This window comes from Thunnus maccoyii, chromosome 20 (assembly GCF_910596095.1).
Source record: "Thunnus maccoyii chromosome 20, fThuMac1.1, whole genome shotgun sequence".
NCBI lineage: Eukaryota > Metazoa > Chordata > Actinopteri > Scombriformes > Scombridae > Thunnus > Thunnus maccoyii.
Window position 1 is genome coordinate 17571894 of NC_056552.1, and position 15673 is coordinate 17587566.

The 15673-nt window shown below is 37.7% G+C and overlaps 2 protein-coding genes across 2 annotated transcripts in view; one reads left to right on the top strand and one right to left on the bottom strand.

Moving 5' to 3' along the window:
* LOC121886957 (SH3 and multiple ankyrin repeat domains protein 3-like) overlaps nucleotides 1-15654 on the bottom strand; it is a 55082-nt gene extending 39428 nt beyond the window's left edge. Inside the window, exons 1-3 of the mRNA XM_042397408.1 lie at nucleotides 15518-15654; nucleotides 10630-10716; nucleotides 1586-1639 (exon numbers count right to left, since the gene is read on the bottom strand). The gene's annotated coding sequence lies outside the window, so the exon portion shown is untranslated. The remainder of the gene's footprint in view (nucleotides 1-1585; nucleotides 1640-10629; nucleotides 10717-15517) is intronic.
* On the top strand, nucleotides 7708-12953 carry LOC121887385. Its single transcript, XM_042398123.1, has 8 exons — nucleotides 7708-7836; nucleotides 9964-10002; nucleotides 10228-10443; nucleotides 10605-10886; nucleotides 11038-11313; nucleotides 11485-11703; nucleotides 12271-12387; nucleotides 12478-12953. The coding sequence occupies exons 1-8, from the start codon at nucleotides 7803-7805 to the stop codon at nucleotides 12951-12953; spliced, it is 1659 nt and encodes a 552-aa protein (XP_042254057.1). The 5' UTR covers nucleotides 7708-7802.
* Nucleotides 15655-15673: the final 19 nt, after the last annotated feature.

The window sequence follows — 15673 nt, forward strand, 5'->3', positions numbered from 1 at the left end:
TGTTCCATTATGATCAGTTGTTGTGTGTTTGAGAGGTAGCCATTAATCTTAGTGTGCCCACTCTGCTTTTAATTGCCCAGTTTGTTTATTTTCTTCTCTTTCCAAAAGAATTCCCCAAGGTGCACTTCTCCAATAGAAAAATATGCTTTTAAAGCCAGTTTTGCTTGTTCTGCATTACAGCATGTGCGTGGCAGGTCTTAGGAGGCCAACGCAAAGTCAGTTAAGTCGTATCTATACAGGAACATACCGCTGGTGCACAGCGTGAGCAGTGCTAATGCTATAACGCCCTGTTTCAAGCAGGCCTGGAATAAATTAGGCATGTGTGTATGTGTGTCTATATGTGTTTGTGAGTCAGTTCTCTGGGGTATTTAAAGGGTTTCCACCTTTCCATCAGCTAACACCATAAATATTGGGAGCAGATAACAATTTCGACAAGTTGCAGCTAAAGAGGTGTGTGAAATGTGGGTGTTTATGAGCTCTCGTTTGATTTCTGCTCACCTTTCCATTTCAACACACTTCCTCTTTGAACTCATCTAGTAAACTGTAATACAGTGCTGTGAGTGTCTGGGTGGTATTAATATCGATATTACATAAATGTAGGTTTTACATAAGCAGAAGTATTATTTTTTATTTCTCCCAAAACTCCTAGACTGATCGATCTCTAGCTCATACATTAATAATTCCCCGACTTTCCCTGTGCATGTATCACCATAATACAACAGGTCTTAACCTACTTTGTAACTGTGGGGGAGCACTTGTAAATTACCGCAATGTACAATTACAATTCACAAAGAGCATAGAATAATCTACATGAAACAGGGTCTTAACTAGTCACAGGGGATTTAATTATGGCCATAAAGTTTGATTCAGCATGAAAGCCTCATTTAGAGGAATGAACTTTTCCACCATCACTGCCCACTGATCCTTCGAGTCCAGTAGAAATCTGTAAGCAATCCTATTATTCAGAATCTCACCTGAACTTCTCCTTTTCTAATTTCACACCCATGATACACATTGACCAGAAACAAACAAACATCTAGATTTTAGCTGCCTCATGCTGCATATATAGCTAATAAAGCTTATATGTGCTACAACAGAGCAGCTAGCGCTCACTCATCAGTCTTAAAGTTGTGGAATGATACGAGCAATTAGTGAAGAGTTTTTTTTAAGGCTCTGTGATTTTTTTAATTCATTTTTGTGTCCCACTTTACTCTTCCTCCCCACCTACATAAAACATGTGAATCAGACCTCAGAGGACGTGTACCCCCCCTCGCTCGCTCTGCCACAATTTCAGCAGCACCTACTTCTATTTGAGAAGCTGTGACTTTCACCCTCACACACCTTGCTGCTAAAGATGATGTCCTCTTTCTCAGTGAACCTACTGCTTCTAATTGCATTTCTTCATATTTACTTTGTAGTTTACACACACAGTCACCCATTCTATTATTTTTTATACTGCTATTTTGTATTATGAACACTTTACATTACTTTTATTATAGGTCACAGATTCCATATCTTCTTATTCTGATTAACAGTTTTAAACCAAAGATCACAGTATCAATGAACAGTAGAAAAAGTAAAATACCTTTTAGTCTGCAGTTCAGGTTGTGTTGCTCCTCGTTGTATCCAAAGTGACCTCCTTGATAAACCACAGAGAGAGTAAAAAAGGGACCGGAATTAGAAAATGAGAGAAAGATCCAGTTGATAAAATACAAATGAGAAAAAATAGCAAAAAGTGCTTTGCTTTTTGTTCTTTCAAAATCACATTTTCATGCCTTCTAGTCTTTAAATGTGCATCGGTGTGAGCCAGCCTGAGCCACTGTATTGTGCAGCCTCTCTTTCTCTTTTTCATTCACACACACACACACTTTCACCTACTCTATGCCCCAGTATAGCTGTCTCTCTTTCTCTCTCTCCCTCTTTTTCTCACTCTGCTACACACACATCCATACTCTCTCTCTCTCTCTCCAGCGTGGGGTTCTCTTTCTCTCTCTCTTACTTCAGCTGCTAGATTGATCTCTCTCCTTCATTCTCCTTCCTCTCTTTTCACTTCCACTGTGTACTGACACTTCATCATCTATCTTCTTTTTTTTTTTCGCACCCAAGTGCTCTTCTATTCAATTATCCCCAATTTTCTTCATTACTCTCTCTCTCTTTCTGTCTTTTTGTCTCTCAATGTTCCACAGCATCCCAACCTCCTCCTCCTCCTCCGCCCCCCCCCCCCTCATTATTTCAGTCACTCTATCAATCAAACACACTCACACTTGCACTCGTCCCATGATATCACATTATCTTTCCGTCTCACACTTACAGTGGATAGATTCAGAGCACCTCACTGTTCCTCTTGTCTCATCGATGCTGATGGGTCATCATAAAAATAAAGGAAGACTGTACTTTTTCAAATTTGGCTTATCACCTAAGCAATAAAAATAAAAGACCATGACAGGGACTGACAGGCGACTATGTGTTTGTGCAGATTTCATCAGTATGTCAAGAGTATCACCTTATTGATCTGACTTTGAGCAAACTTGGAGGAATGCTGCATCTTTGTGTTGTGTTCTCTAATAGCAAAAAGACATATTTTCTCAGTTACCCCTAGTGGTAGCTCACTATTTATTTAGCGAGTTACACCATATCCGCTGCTGCCACTTGTGCCCAAATCCCAGTGCAGTGGACCTGAATAGCATTTTGTTTGTTATGCTCATGGCATTGAAAAATTACATTTGAAAAACCCAACAGCAACAAAAACAATGTTTCTCTGGATAATCTCCTGACCTCACTCTGCTTTCTCAGTGATTTGGGTGAACTGACCCTTTAAAAACATACATTGATGAGAGCACTATAACCAAACAAACAAAATTCATAACTTTTAAAGGTTGTACTGTAACTACTGTGCATCCAACTAATGCAGCTTGCTATTTATATAGCTGTTTCACACAAGGAAAGATTGAATGGACTAACTGGAATACTATACAACATGTAAATGTATGTTTTTACTCATATATTTAATAATCATCTAAAAACACAAGAACAGACCTCTGTATAACCCAGAACCCTGAAATGTTTTCATGTGAAATGTCTGTTTGTAGCCTTACTTGAACTACCTCCAATGCATTATCTAACACTCCACTGATCTGATGATGCTTTGTGGTGGATAGTGTAAAAAAAATGCTTAAATGCTGCCAGTCCAGTTGATAAATCCTGGACAGGTGATGCATGTTGTGTGTGACAGACTCGGGGGCTGACTGCATCATTATCTGTGTCCCACTGGGTGAAGGTTTGGGTTTGAGATCTACATGTGGCACATGTTGCTTTCTCAAAGTAAACTGATTATGACACCAGCTGTAAGCACAGGTTGCTGGTAGAGGAAAGATGAATCTCAACAGTTGGGGCATCAGTGGGATATACGAAGGTTCGATTCTTGCCAGAGACCTTTGTTGTCATACTCCTTTTACCCTGCACCCCGTATTTCCTGTCTATATCTACACTTTAAGCTGTCCAGTAAAGGCACAATGCCAATTTTTTTTTTAAAAAAAACTAACTTTCTAACTAGTAAAAGTTGCAAAACCAACACATTAACATAGAAAGAATAAATAACTTAGAAGGTGATGCTGTATATTCAGTGCTCTAATGTTGAATATGTGTGTTGATACCAAGTAAGTTTATATGATAATTCTGTATCAGTGAATTGCATTCATAAAGTTGGAGTGTTTGAATGAAAACTGTCCTTATGCTTGCTTTATAGTTGCTTTTAGAGCCCATCAAAGAGAAGGATGGAGGACAGAGGAAGGGGAGGTTGGTTGAAATACATTAATGCACACAATAGTACACTCTGCTAAGAGGAGATGTAGATGAATCCTGCCATATCCGGCCTCTTAAGGACTGCATGACCCCTGCATTGTAATCCTCGATAAGAGCTCTAGTGGGTGCTCTCCTTTAATGGTGTGCCACTTCATGGTGTATATTCAACACACTTTCGTCCTACCTCGGTGCTTCCACTGCCTTTGCTGCCTAATGTCCTTATTCTGAGAAACTAGCTTTCCTCCTGCTTTCTGTGTTAACCCCTCTCATGCCAAAGGCAAGGGGAGAAAAGTGGGTCACGGGCAGATGGAACATACAGTAGTATGAATATGTTGGCTAGGTTTTATTTATTGTTCTTTTTTCTTGTTTGTTTTAGTGAGTGCAGGTTTGCTTCTGGTGAAGTAAAATCAGAAAGAAAAGGGAAAAAAAGCCAAAGAAGAGACAGTAGAGGACAGAATGAGAGATAAGTTATTGATTTATGAGGTCAAAGCTGTGAAGCACAAAGTATTGCATTAAATCGCAACCTTAAAACATGAAATGATGTCTGTACACTTGCAGTGCAACTACCTTTAAAAACTATTGACTATATTTTCAGGATATTAATCTTACTTAAATTATAATGGGGGGGGGGTCACATTTGGAGATTCATACAGCCCTAAAAACAGTTGCTCACTCTTGAAGTTTGACATATCATATGATGTAGAATCAAACATAAGCTTACTATACAAGCACATTCAGGAAAATACGGGCTCAAACCTGCTGTAAGGCCTCATTCATGCATTATTTTCTCAAGCAAAACCAATGCAGTGCTGGACTCTGGTGGCCAGTTCAAGGAACTGAAACAGAGATGTTGAGCAATTTCTAAAGTAAAAGGAAAAGCACAAAGTTCTAAGAATGCTGTTGTGATGGCTGTAGTTCTGTTAAAATTTCAAAACCAACATCCAGTTTTCTGAGAAAATATGTGCCCAAGAGGTATGTCTCAACATTCAGAGGTTGATCTGTTTTTTAATCTTCCTGTTCTAAAACGAAAGCCTGAAAATTGTGGAAATATAATGTGCAATAAATGGAAGAAAACTTGAGTCATAAGCAAAGCATGAGATGCAAGTATTTTATAAAAAGAATCAGACTCATCTGCATCTTTATATGATGTTATGGCTTAATGTTGCTAAATACAGCAAGTTTAAAATTTCCCAACTGAGCAGAATGAAACTGTTTGGCAATTTGGATTCTGAGAAACAAACACACAAATAGTTCCGTCATTTGTCAAACCATGGGAGTATCTCTTTGTGCCTTTTCACCAGATCAGCTCTGAGACACAGACATCTGCATAAAGTTAAACTGAAGGAGGAACAAATTGATGCTTTGGGATGTTAAAGTCAATTTGCTTGCATGCAACATTTTTTAAGTGCAGGAGAGGACTCCTTAAGTTGTAGGTTCATTTGAAAATGCATGCAAGCAGTATTTAATTCAAAGCACCTGAGTCATTCTTTCCCATGAAATTGTATCACAAAAAAGCAGAAGTTGTTGACCTGACTTCAGTTTGATTGCACTCCCTTTTTCATCATTCTTTTTATCTCGTTCAACACCTAAAACCCACAGTTCCTGACATGACTTGCATGCAGATGGCTGATCACCAAGTGCTATGTAAAAAAGAAGCAGAATGGACATGTTTACAAAGTCACGTCCTGTATACTGATAAAAAGTTATTGTCACATTACTTTTAAACCAAAAATATATTTTGTTTTTTTCTCATGTGGTGTGTTTGATTCACATCCTTCTTTCACACTGTGGAACCAACAACTTCACACAGCTCTTCTGCTTTCTGTTTTCAGTCTTTGGGGCTTAACGATTTGATCTGATAAAAAGCTGCATCTCTTTTAGTTCTCGGAAATATCTTATCCAGAAACCACATAATATGTAGATGGCCAACTGCGATTATATCTGGCACCATTATCCGAATGTTTTGACTACTTAAATGGTCTCTGTGAGGCTAGACAGTCTCACTTGAAGGTGTACAAGGTACAGCTTCCCTTCAAGACCTCTGAAGGCTTCAGGCCCTAAACTGGGATGCAGCAAGTAACTGTGCTTTGTCTCATTTTTTTACTGGGATCATGTACAGTGTTAAACATAAATGTTACCATTTGATCTACTGTACCAGAGTTATAGCTTATAGCTTATAGCTTATAGCTAATTTTCATCTGCAGTCCCTTGGGCAGGTTGCAATTAAAATAAACAGCACAATAACAAACAGTACAAAGCAAAAAACACACAGGACTCATAATACAAAGCTACACACTACAATAGCACATCACATACACCCACAATGTCAACTAGAAATGACTAATGTATGCTTGTCAATTAAAAGCAAGATTAAAATGTAGTGGTTACAGAACTGAGTATGTTTTAGCAGACTTTTTCATTTGGTTTTAAATGCACTGGTGGAAGGAGGGAAGGAAGGAAGGGCGTTCCACTGATTTGTTGCTTGCATAGAGAATGCTGACTGCCCAAATGCAGTGTGATAAAATGGTCTGGTACAATCTCATACAGGGAATATTAGGATCTAATAAAACTTACTGAACGAGTATACACAAAGTCACACAGTGGAGGAGGGGCCAAACCATTTAAAATTTTATAAACTAGGCACAAATTTGAAAATAATCTAAAATTGTCAAAGCTCAGTAGATTGTATTTCTCCAGTTTTTAGAGTTTGTTTGTATAAGGACTCAAGAGGTTTTATGGCTGTTTCTCCAGCCTGCCCCAAACATGTGATGCAATAAGACGTACGGGAAAAAATCATAGCTGCATAAATATCTTGACTGTGTCCAAAGAGAGACAGTTTCTAATATGTCTAAAATTAGCTGAGTTGTATTTTATGGTTTGAACTGTTTCTCACAGTTCAAATTTGGATCCAATGTCACACCAAGATATTTAAAATCAGTGACTATGTCAATCCTTTCACTTTTGATGAGAATATCAGCGTTAGGAGGTTGTACCATAGTTTTAGAGAAAAACATACCTTTTGTCTTGTTTACATTTAGACTCAGACATGATTGATCAAATGTATGATCCTTTCCAACGCAATTGTTGGACACTTGCTGGGCCATGACTACTTCTCTTACTTCTGCTTCTTGTTCTGTGGCCTTCTGTGCCTCTTATGCAAGCTCTAGAGTTGTCCTACCAGCAGTGCTGTAGTCGAGTCCCCATTACCCGAATCCAAGTCCAAGTCTGAGTCATTAAGGTTGAGTCTGAGTCGAGTTCCAAGATGGGCTCCAGTGCTCCACTCTGGCACAGTCAAAGAACTGAGGTACAAATAAAAAAGGTCTAACGTTACATTAAACAAAAATGACAAAGCTGTGAAATCATATTAATATTAATGATGCACCAATTGCAATTTTCTTGACAGATTTGGGGGGTTTGGACTTTAAGGTATTACAAATTGCAAGCTTTGTGTCTTCTTCACTCATGCTACTTCCATACCAACGATGATGTGTGCGTGTGGCTGTAGTGTCTTTGCGTTGTGTGCGAGACTGCATGTTGTGTGTGTGTGTGGCTACAATGTCTGCGCCACAGCTGCTGCTGTGTGCGTGACATGAACCATAGTGTGGCTATGTGAAAATAAAAAGTTTTATAATGAGTTTTGACCAAGTTTCCTCAGGATTGCATACTGCATTTTCAGTTCCCTAGTTGGTCAGTCATCTTCCCATTCTCTGTTACAATTTGTTACTTTAGATCACTGAAAATTTTGTAACTGGTAGTTTTGATGTGCTATATGAGAACATGAAGGATAAATGTTAAAATAAAAAACACAAATGGGAAGTAACCCTCCCCACCCCCCACCCCACACCCGGCCACCCGCCCCCCGGCCACCCGCCCCCTCCACCCCTCAATAGCAACTTCCTCAACAGTATCAGAATACCCAAGACAGACAGCAACAGTGTGGTCACTTCTCAGCATTTCAGCTATTTTGATGTGTCTCTGGTCTGTGTAACTCTGGCAGGACGATGAGTGGAGGAAAACATCTACTGCTTCTGGCAGGTAAGAAGGTCTCTATAAATCATGAACCTGGACTGCCGGGGTTATAGGTCGTTTTGTGATTGTTATTGTTTTCCTTCTCATTATTACAGTTGTGTCATGCTTCTCAGCTTGAATTCTGCAATCTGTGGATCTTCTATTTCCAACACTGCTATTTTCTTACATTCAGCTGAAGTGTGGATTGCATTTAAAATTTACTAAACACGTGAAGGTTTTGCCTGCATAAAAATCACTGAGGTGCCCTTTGGTAAAGCACTTGAACCTCAATGGTAGCCTGGTCTGTCAGTGGCCATTAGTGTGAAAGTGGAGCAAGATGTCGCTAAAGAGAGATTTCTGCTCAGCAAAACTACAATAGGACAAGACAGATAAAGGTTCAAACAAAAGAATAATAATAGCATATTTTGATTTAAATGTGAGATAATACATAAACATTTCTCTAATTTAATAATAATAATAATAATAATAATAATATTTTTAAAAAGTATTACAAATGCCTCTCCAGCTCTATAAGGTGTAATTTTACAAACAAATTGAGATTTTATGTACGTTTTTGCTGGTTTTGGGCAGTAAGCAGAACAAAACAAGCAAATTAAAGTTGACATTTTGTTGATGATTACTTGATGAATTGTGTAATAATAATAATAATAATAATAATAATCATCATCATCATCATCATCATCATTTAGCACTCTGTGATTTAATATTTTTAAATGTGATTAATTTATAATTCTTCTGCAGTTATTTGTATGTGGAGGGACATATCGGCTACACAAAATCATCACCAATAAAAACTTTTGTACATTACGCCGAATGTTTTCACGAATCTGTGGAAAGTAGATTGACATTGATTCCCTGGAGGCTTACACGACACCTATAGTTTACTTGTCTTATCCAGGTAAATTTAAAATTTTAACATAAAAAAACATGCATTGCATCAGTATTATATTCACTATCACAGATATACTGAGTATAATATCCAAACTATAATTTCTGTTCCTTTTAATCACATGTGTCCTTGTATTAATTAGAATTTACTACATTATAAAGTAAAATGTAAAACAAAATGTACTATGCACTGAACTATTACATTTTGGAAACATACTGTGCACAGACACACACAAACACACACACACAGAAAGCAACAAAAGAATTTTACAGCCGCACGCATCAAAAACAACAAGAACAAAAAAAAAGATGTGGAGTATAATACAAACTTGATAGATTTTTTTAATGACTATGTAAAACATACGGAATATTTTGTGCTATTAGGAGACTTTGTGTGAATGAAACAAAATTCCTGCTACACAGGACTGAAAAATTTCTGATCCATTCCTCATGCGATAACCCAAATACTACAAATCTGATGTAGGTGCAACTGCATCACATGTCAGACTTTACATCTGCAGAGCAATCAATGGTTTGAGTAAAGCTACAGCTAGATAACATGTATTTACAGTACATACAAACTAATGTTAGTTGTCTTTTATACACTGTAACAATACATAGAGTCTCCTGTCATCCTGAACTGACATTTATAAGATTAAGATATTATATTTATTATATTTATATGCTGTATAAACAATAGAAATGAAGGAAAATAACAAGGGGGAAGAATGTTTTAATATCAAAAGACTGGAAAGATGAGAGAGGAGGAAGAAGCGGATCAGATCTTACGTTTTCTTTACGGCTTACAAAAGGCCAGCAACATACAGTAGATATGCTTCTGTTATTGACTTGCAGGTCACTTTGGAAAAAAATCAATGTAAGATGATGTAATTATCCTGTCAATACAGTAAAAAGTTAACCCATCCTTCACCACCACCACTCCATTCTGTAACGTCCATGAGCAGCGAAGAGACAAAATAAGAGAGAGCACCACTTATAGAAACTTAAATTAGCTGAAAATTCAATGCTAAAGATATGACAGTGGTGATCACACTGTTTGAGTCACAAGTCTGAGGTCACCTTGACGAAATGAGTGAAGCAGATCTAGTAAATGACTATTTATTTGTGTGACTTTATGTCCGACATGCCCTACTTTAAGTGAGAGTCTGATGTAAAATGCTGTGTTAGGTGGTGAAAGAATTAGTTTATATTTAAAAATAATGCTCTTTTTGAATTTTGTTACAGCGCTCCTGCACCTGGCAAGATGTCAGAACGAGCTGCAAGGTAACCACAGAGTTCACACATCTGCAAAATGTGTCAGCACTGACATGTTTCCCCTCTATCACTTCTCATGGGTGTGTTATGTCAATAGGTAGCAGCAATAACCACGTACATCAGCCCTTTGTAGTGTCTTGTACTTCAGAAATGACACTAACTGTCAAGTGTCAGAATACCTACACAAATACTTTACTGTATCTATTCTCTTCCTTTGTCCCTCTCCCTCCTTAGTTACTGTTTCACCTGAACTCAAGCAGATCTTTTTTGGGGATTTCCTGTATTTGACCTGTAATGGAACAGGCACAGTGAAATGGTACTTGAACAAAAAAGAAATATCGCAGGGAAACAAAACCTGGAAGATAACAGCTGCATCTACCAGGGACTCAGGCTTGTATCATTGTGAGAGTGATGGGAAAGAGAGCAGGTCTCGCGAGATCAAAGTCCTGGGTAAATGTACCACACAAACTTAACTATTTAATCCCAAAGATTTAAAGGGAGAGATACTATCCATAGATATAATTTACACTTCTTTATTTGAAAATGATTTTCCTCTTGATAATCTGTCCTCTTACTTCCCCTTGTACGCTCCCTCTTGGTTTACTGTTCAGAATACAATCCCAGTGCCTCGCTCACCCTCAAGACAGGCCAACCAGTGATGCGTCATGGAGGTTCAGTTCAGCTGCAGCTTGACCATGACAGTAGTCTGGAAGGATGGAACTGCTGGGTCGTTAGGGGACAGAAGAAAAACAGGATTAAGTTGAAGTTAAACAATGAAAAAGATTTGAGCATAGTCTTTCAACCCAATAGACTGACTGTGCCTGAGACCATTTTCTGGTGTACTGATAAAGATCAAGAACTCAGGAGTAACCAACAAGTAATTAGGACTACAGGTAGGCCTGCGATTAATTTAATGCTCTGTTGTATTTATTTCCACAATAAGAGTTATAACTCCACTGTATCTTAGCCTCACAAATGTCACTTTTATGATTATATAAATTGTAAAAGGTAAAAACTAACCCCATCTGCATGTACCTATTCCAGAGAAGGACATATCGCTGGAAATGTATCCCCAGCCTGCTGTAGTTGGGGAGAGTCTGACTCTGAAGTGCCTTGTCTGGGGCACAGATCAAATTAGCCGTGCTGTTTTCTACAAAGAAAAGATTGTATTTGCAAATGAGACGACGTCTACCCACAAAATCGCTAATGTGACAGAATCTGAAGCGGGAAGATATAAGTGTGATGCCACCTACAGACACGTAGGCGAGACCGAGACCCTACACAAAGACGTCTCTGATATACAAGATGTGTTTGTACAAGGTATGCACACCCCACCAACACTCTCCAGAATTCGGGTATGCCTTCAAGAAGGCTGAGCGATGACTTTCATTTTACTGAATCAAGTCTCCTTGTGATGCTGTATGCCTTACACGTTTTTTTTTCTCCAGATGACATGTTTTAAAGTCTGTCTCCTCATTTGTCCTATTTCAGGATCTCCTATCAAGGCGTCTCTCTCTGAAACCAATGGCTTGACATGTTCTTGTCCACGTTGCGAAGGGGAATACTCCTATCATTATTACAAGCAGGATGATCAGACATGGAAATTTATGGAATCCACAAAATCCTCCATGAAGCCAAAGGAGAGCGGTACCTATGCATGTAGAGCTGTTATGACCACGATGAGGTCTTTCCTCAGTAACACCCACTCTTGTGAGTTCCTGCTTTGGTTCTTGCTAATGGACTTTGACATTGTTTCCCCGTGACATATCAATAGGACACTCTACCGATTTTACACATCGAGATCAGTGAACTCGTCATGAGTAGTACTGTATAATGTCTTCTGTGACTCTAGAGGGAGCTTTCACATTCTGAAAAAATAACCCTGATGATGTGTTATTTCGAGTTGCATTATGAGAATTGTAGGATCCAGTTTTTTTAGATCTTCACCCACACTAGGGAGTAAAAGTCAGGACATCTCTGCATCTGCTGCATTTTTTGCTACATTTTTATTCCACTCTTTTGAGCCCCCCAACTTTCTGGAAGGGCAATACTAAATCTCTAGAGTAGCCCTTTAAGCATGTTTTTTAACTAATGCGACACAGATTATTGATCTGATAGAAATCTGTTAGTTGTCACCTTTTGCTTTAAAAATCCATATATCAAAAGTGCTAATTGCCAGACCTCTTTTATACCAACAAATGATGCTAATGGGAATTTATTTAATATGACCTGGGGTATTTCACAGGGTCCTGATATATTATGTATGGGTTGTCTCAGTTTCAGATCAGCCTGGGAGCTCAATCCTAACAGGTGTGATTGTGGTCATTGTCATGGTCCTGATACTAATAGTGGCTGTAATTTGTTATAAACGCCTTAAGAAGAGAGGTGACACAGGTGAGTAACTACTTGTTTCCACTTTTTTTGTGTGCACACTGAAGGCCACTTTTTACACATTGCATCACATATTACCTCTATTTCTTTTAGGACCAATTTACGAGGATATGCCGCTGAGGTCACGAGATGAAGGTGGTGACAAATACGAGCAGCTGCAGACGGTAGGCGGTAAGGAGCCCGAGTACGACACCCTTCAAACAGAAACACAGGGCAGAAAGAAAGAAGGTGAATATGAAGGACTGAAGAAAGAGGAAGTGAAAGATGGGGTATACCACACTTTGGGGATGGAAGGGGGAGCAGGGGGAGGGGGGTATGAAGCACTGAAGAAAGAGGGAATGAAAGAGGGGGAGTACCACACTTTGGGGATGGAGGGGGGAGCAGGAGGAGGGGGGTATGAAGCACTGAAGAAAGAGGGAATGAAAGAGGGGGAATACGACATTTTGAAGATGGAGGAAGGAGCAGGAGGAGGGGGGTATGAAGCACTGAAGAAAGAGGGAATGAAAGGGGATGAGTACCAGACTCTGGGAACAGGGGCTGCTGGAGGAGAGGGAGAACAAGAACAATAGGAACGAAGGGCAAAGATAGAGATGATGAGATAGTGAGGGAAAAGAAGAAGATGAAGGCATAGGAGCAAAAAAAAACTGAGACAGATGGGTCTCAAAAGCTTAAATGTTTAAGAAAAATTATATTTCCAGCAAACCAGCAAAAGTTAAGTGATGTCTTGGTCTCAATCCTGAAGTTCAAATTCTATGATTAGACAAAACTGCTTCATGTTAGTGCTCCATGGGAAATGTAATTAACTTTGATTGACAATTTCACAAATACAGATCTAGAAGAAAATCTGTGTCAGACTGTAACAAATGGGATTTGTATAACGTATTTTAAATAACAAAGCTAAATGGAGGCTTTGAGTATGGTTGTGACATTAGTCATGTAATTAAAAGGGAGAAAAGTTTTGACCTAACCAAAACTGAGGGTAATAAAAAGCAATCCACTTAACAATATTAGAGCATGATTGATATATCAGTCAGCTGATATTATCAGTCGATATTTACCGATCACAGATATATCGGTATCGGCGTTTAAGTTGTCTGATATTTTTTAAAAGTTATATAGGCAGCATTTTATGTAATTTGATGCTTTTTCTTCGTTCAAGTTTAATATATACATGTGCTTTTTTTTGTTGTTGTTTTTTATTTATAGTAATTTATAATTATTAAATTCCCGGTGAAGTTTACTGTTTCAGTGCACTGATGTCATTTTATATAAAAAAAATTTTATTGTTAAACTGGAAAATATTATGCCTCCATTACATATCAGTACAACTATCAGCTAAGCCATGATACACATGGCATTACTTCCACGTTAAAACATTATTAAAAGACCAACAAAACTTACAGATACAATCATAATGTGATTACAAACTGAATGCACTAACAAACTGAAGACAGTAAGAATCTGCACAGAACAAACAACAAGTATGAATGGGAAGGCATTCATTTACTGATGTCCAAACTTAAGTGTGTTTGAAAGGTGACGCATTCACTTACTGTTGTACATACTGCAATGAATTTAAATGGTGTTGCGATTGCTTAGCTTTGAAAAAAAGTGAATTAACTACAGAGTGACTATGAATCTTTGAACTGAACAATATGATTTTTATTTGTACTTGACACCTGTATAACGACAAACTAATTGTTTCACCATCAATGCTGTCAACTAATTTTTTTCCAACAATGATACTCATCATACATACTTCCACTAACAGCATTACACATTTACAGTATTCATTCAACACATTCAAACTAAATATTCAGATTGAGTTTTTCTTGACAATGACTTTACTGCTTTTTTGAAGTCTTTTTCTAAATGTGTAAAGTAGATTTGAGTGCTTGATCAAACTATTAAACTTTGCTTTCAGTGATGAAAAAAGGATGAGCAAATTAACTTTTTTAAAGCAAAAATAACATTTGCTTATGTCTCTTTGTGAATTCCGCTTGCCGAGCTGTATAATATAATTCTGCACAGAAGGTGAAAAATCTCATGATTTGATTTGTGTGTTTTAAAATGTATTTGCCTTAACATCATTTTTTTATAATGTTTTATTATGGTTCACAAATGAAATGTTGTAACATTGCATAGATTCTATTTTTGCATTTGTGTGTAGAAGCACTTTGTATTCCAGCATTTATGCTAATAGTAAGATATCAACTTGTAGACATATTGCTTAAATCGCAGCGCAAATATGATATATCAATATCAAAAATCAAATATGATACTTGACAGAGGCAGATGCCTCTTTTGATTTGTCTGCTGAAATAAAGCTATTTTATTTTAACTAATTTTCTGTGTTTGTATTAATGTCATCACTTAATCACAAAATGTACTATATGTTAAAACACATTTATCATATGCAGAATAGATGCATTTCTATATTCAAACAATTTTGACTTTGAAGTTTGAGGATAATTATTTATTACATAAACCCAGGTGTAATCTCTCTTAATGTTTTGAGGAGAAAATAAATATCAAACAAGTTGCTGCATTTGATTTTATGACAACCTTCAGAAAGGTGGTGTGAAGTCAAGACAACAACCAATGTGAGTGGAGCTTCTAAGTCAAACTCAGCTAGTGTTCGGTTATGTCAAGATCTATTCAGACACTAGAGCAGGAAAGCATAGTTCAACTTGCGGGGCATATTGTTTGTCATGAACAGAAACATACCCATCACTTCTCTTCCATAAACAGTACTGGACCCTCTTTGAACATTATATTGTTGGCTTGATGAGATACTTCCTCTCCTTTGAAACTTTGAAATGAGACATAATTTAAAACATAACATTGAGGGTAATTAATAATCATCAGCATGCAAGCAATGTTCACTGCCTTTGTTTGCACTGGTTTAGAGTTTTGAAAGCTAAACACACACAGTTCAGAAAATGGCCTTTTACTAGTTAGAAGTTTTTAAATATGACCCCTCCCTATGCACCTGTGACGTTACATGACAATATTTTTCTTGAAATTGTGAAGGGCAGATTTGAGGGTAAGATTTAGGGGGATTAATTGGCATAAATATTGGCAGAAGTGGAATATAATATTCATACGTATGCTTTAATTAGTGTATATTCACCTGAGGATAAGAGTCATTATGTTTTCGTTTCCTCAGAATGAGCCTTTATATCCACATAAGGTGTGGGTCCTCTTCGTGGTCCTCCATGGATGTATTATAAGAGCTCTTATTATACATCTATGTGGTCCTCTTCCACGGAGCCCGCCATGTTGCGCC

Excerpts from the sequence above, each read along its gene's own strand:
- LOC121887385 (XM_042398123.1), top strand. The coding sequence starts at position 7,803 with ATGAGTGGAGGAAAACATCTACTGCTTCTGGCAG. Across the intron at positions 10,444-10,604 it reads TCGCGAGATCAAAGTCCTGG|AATACAATCCCAGTGCCTCG; the intron begins GTAAATGTACCA and ends TTTACTGTTCAG. Across the intron at positions 11,704-12,270 it reads CCTCAGTAACACCCACTCTT|TTTCAGATCAGCCTGGGAGC; the intron begins GTGAGTTCCTGC and ends GGGTTGTCTCAG.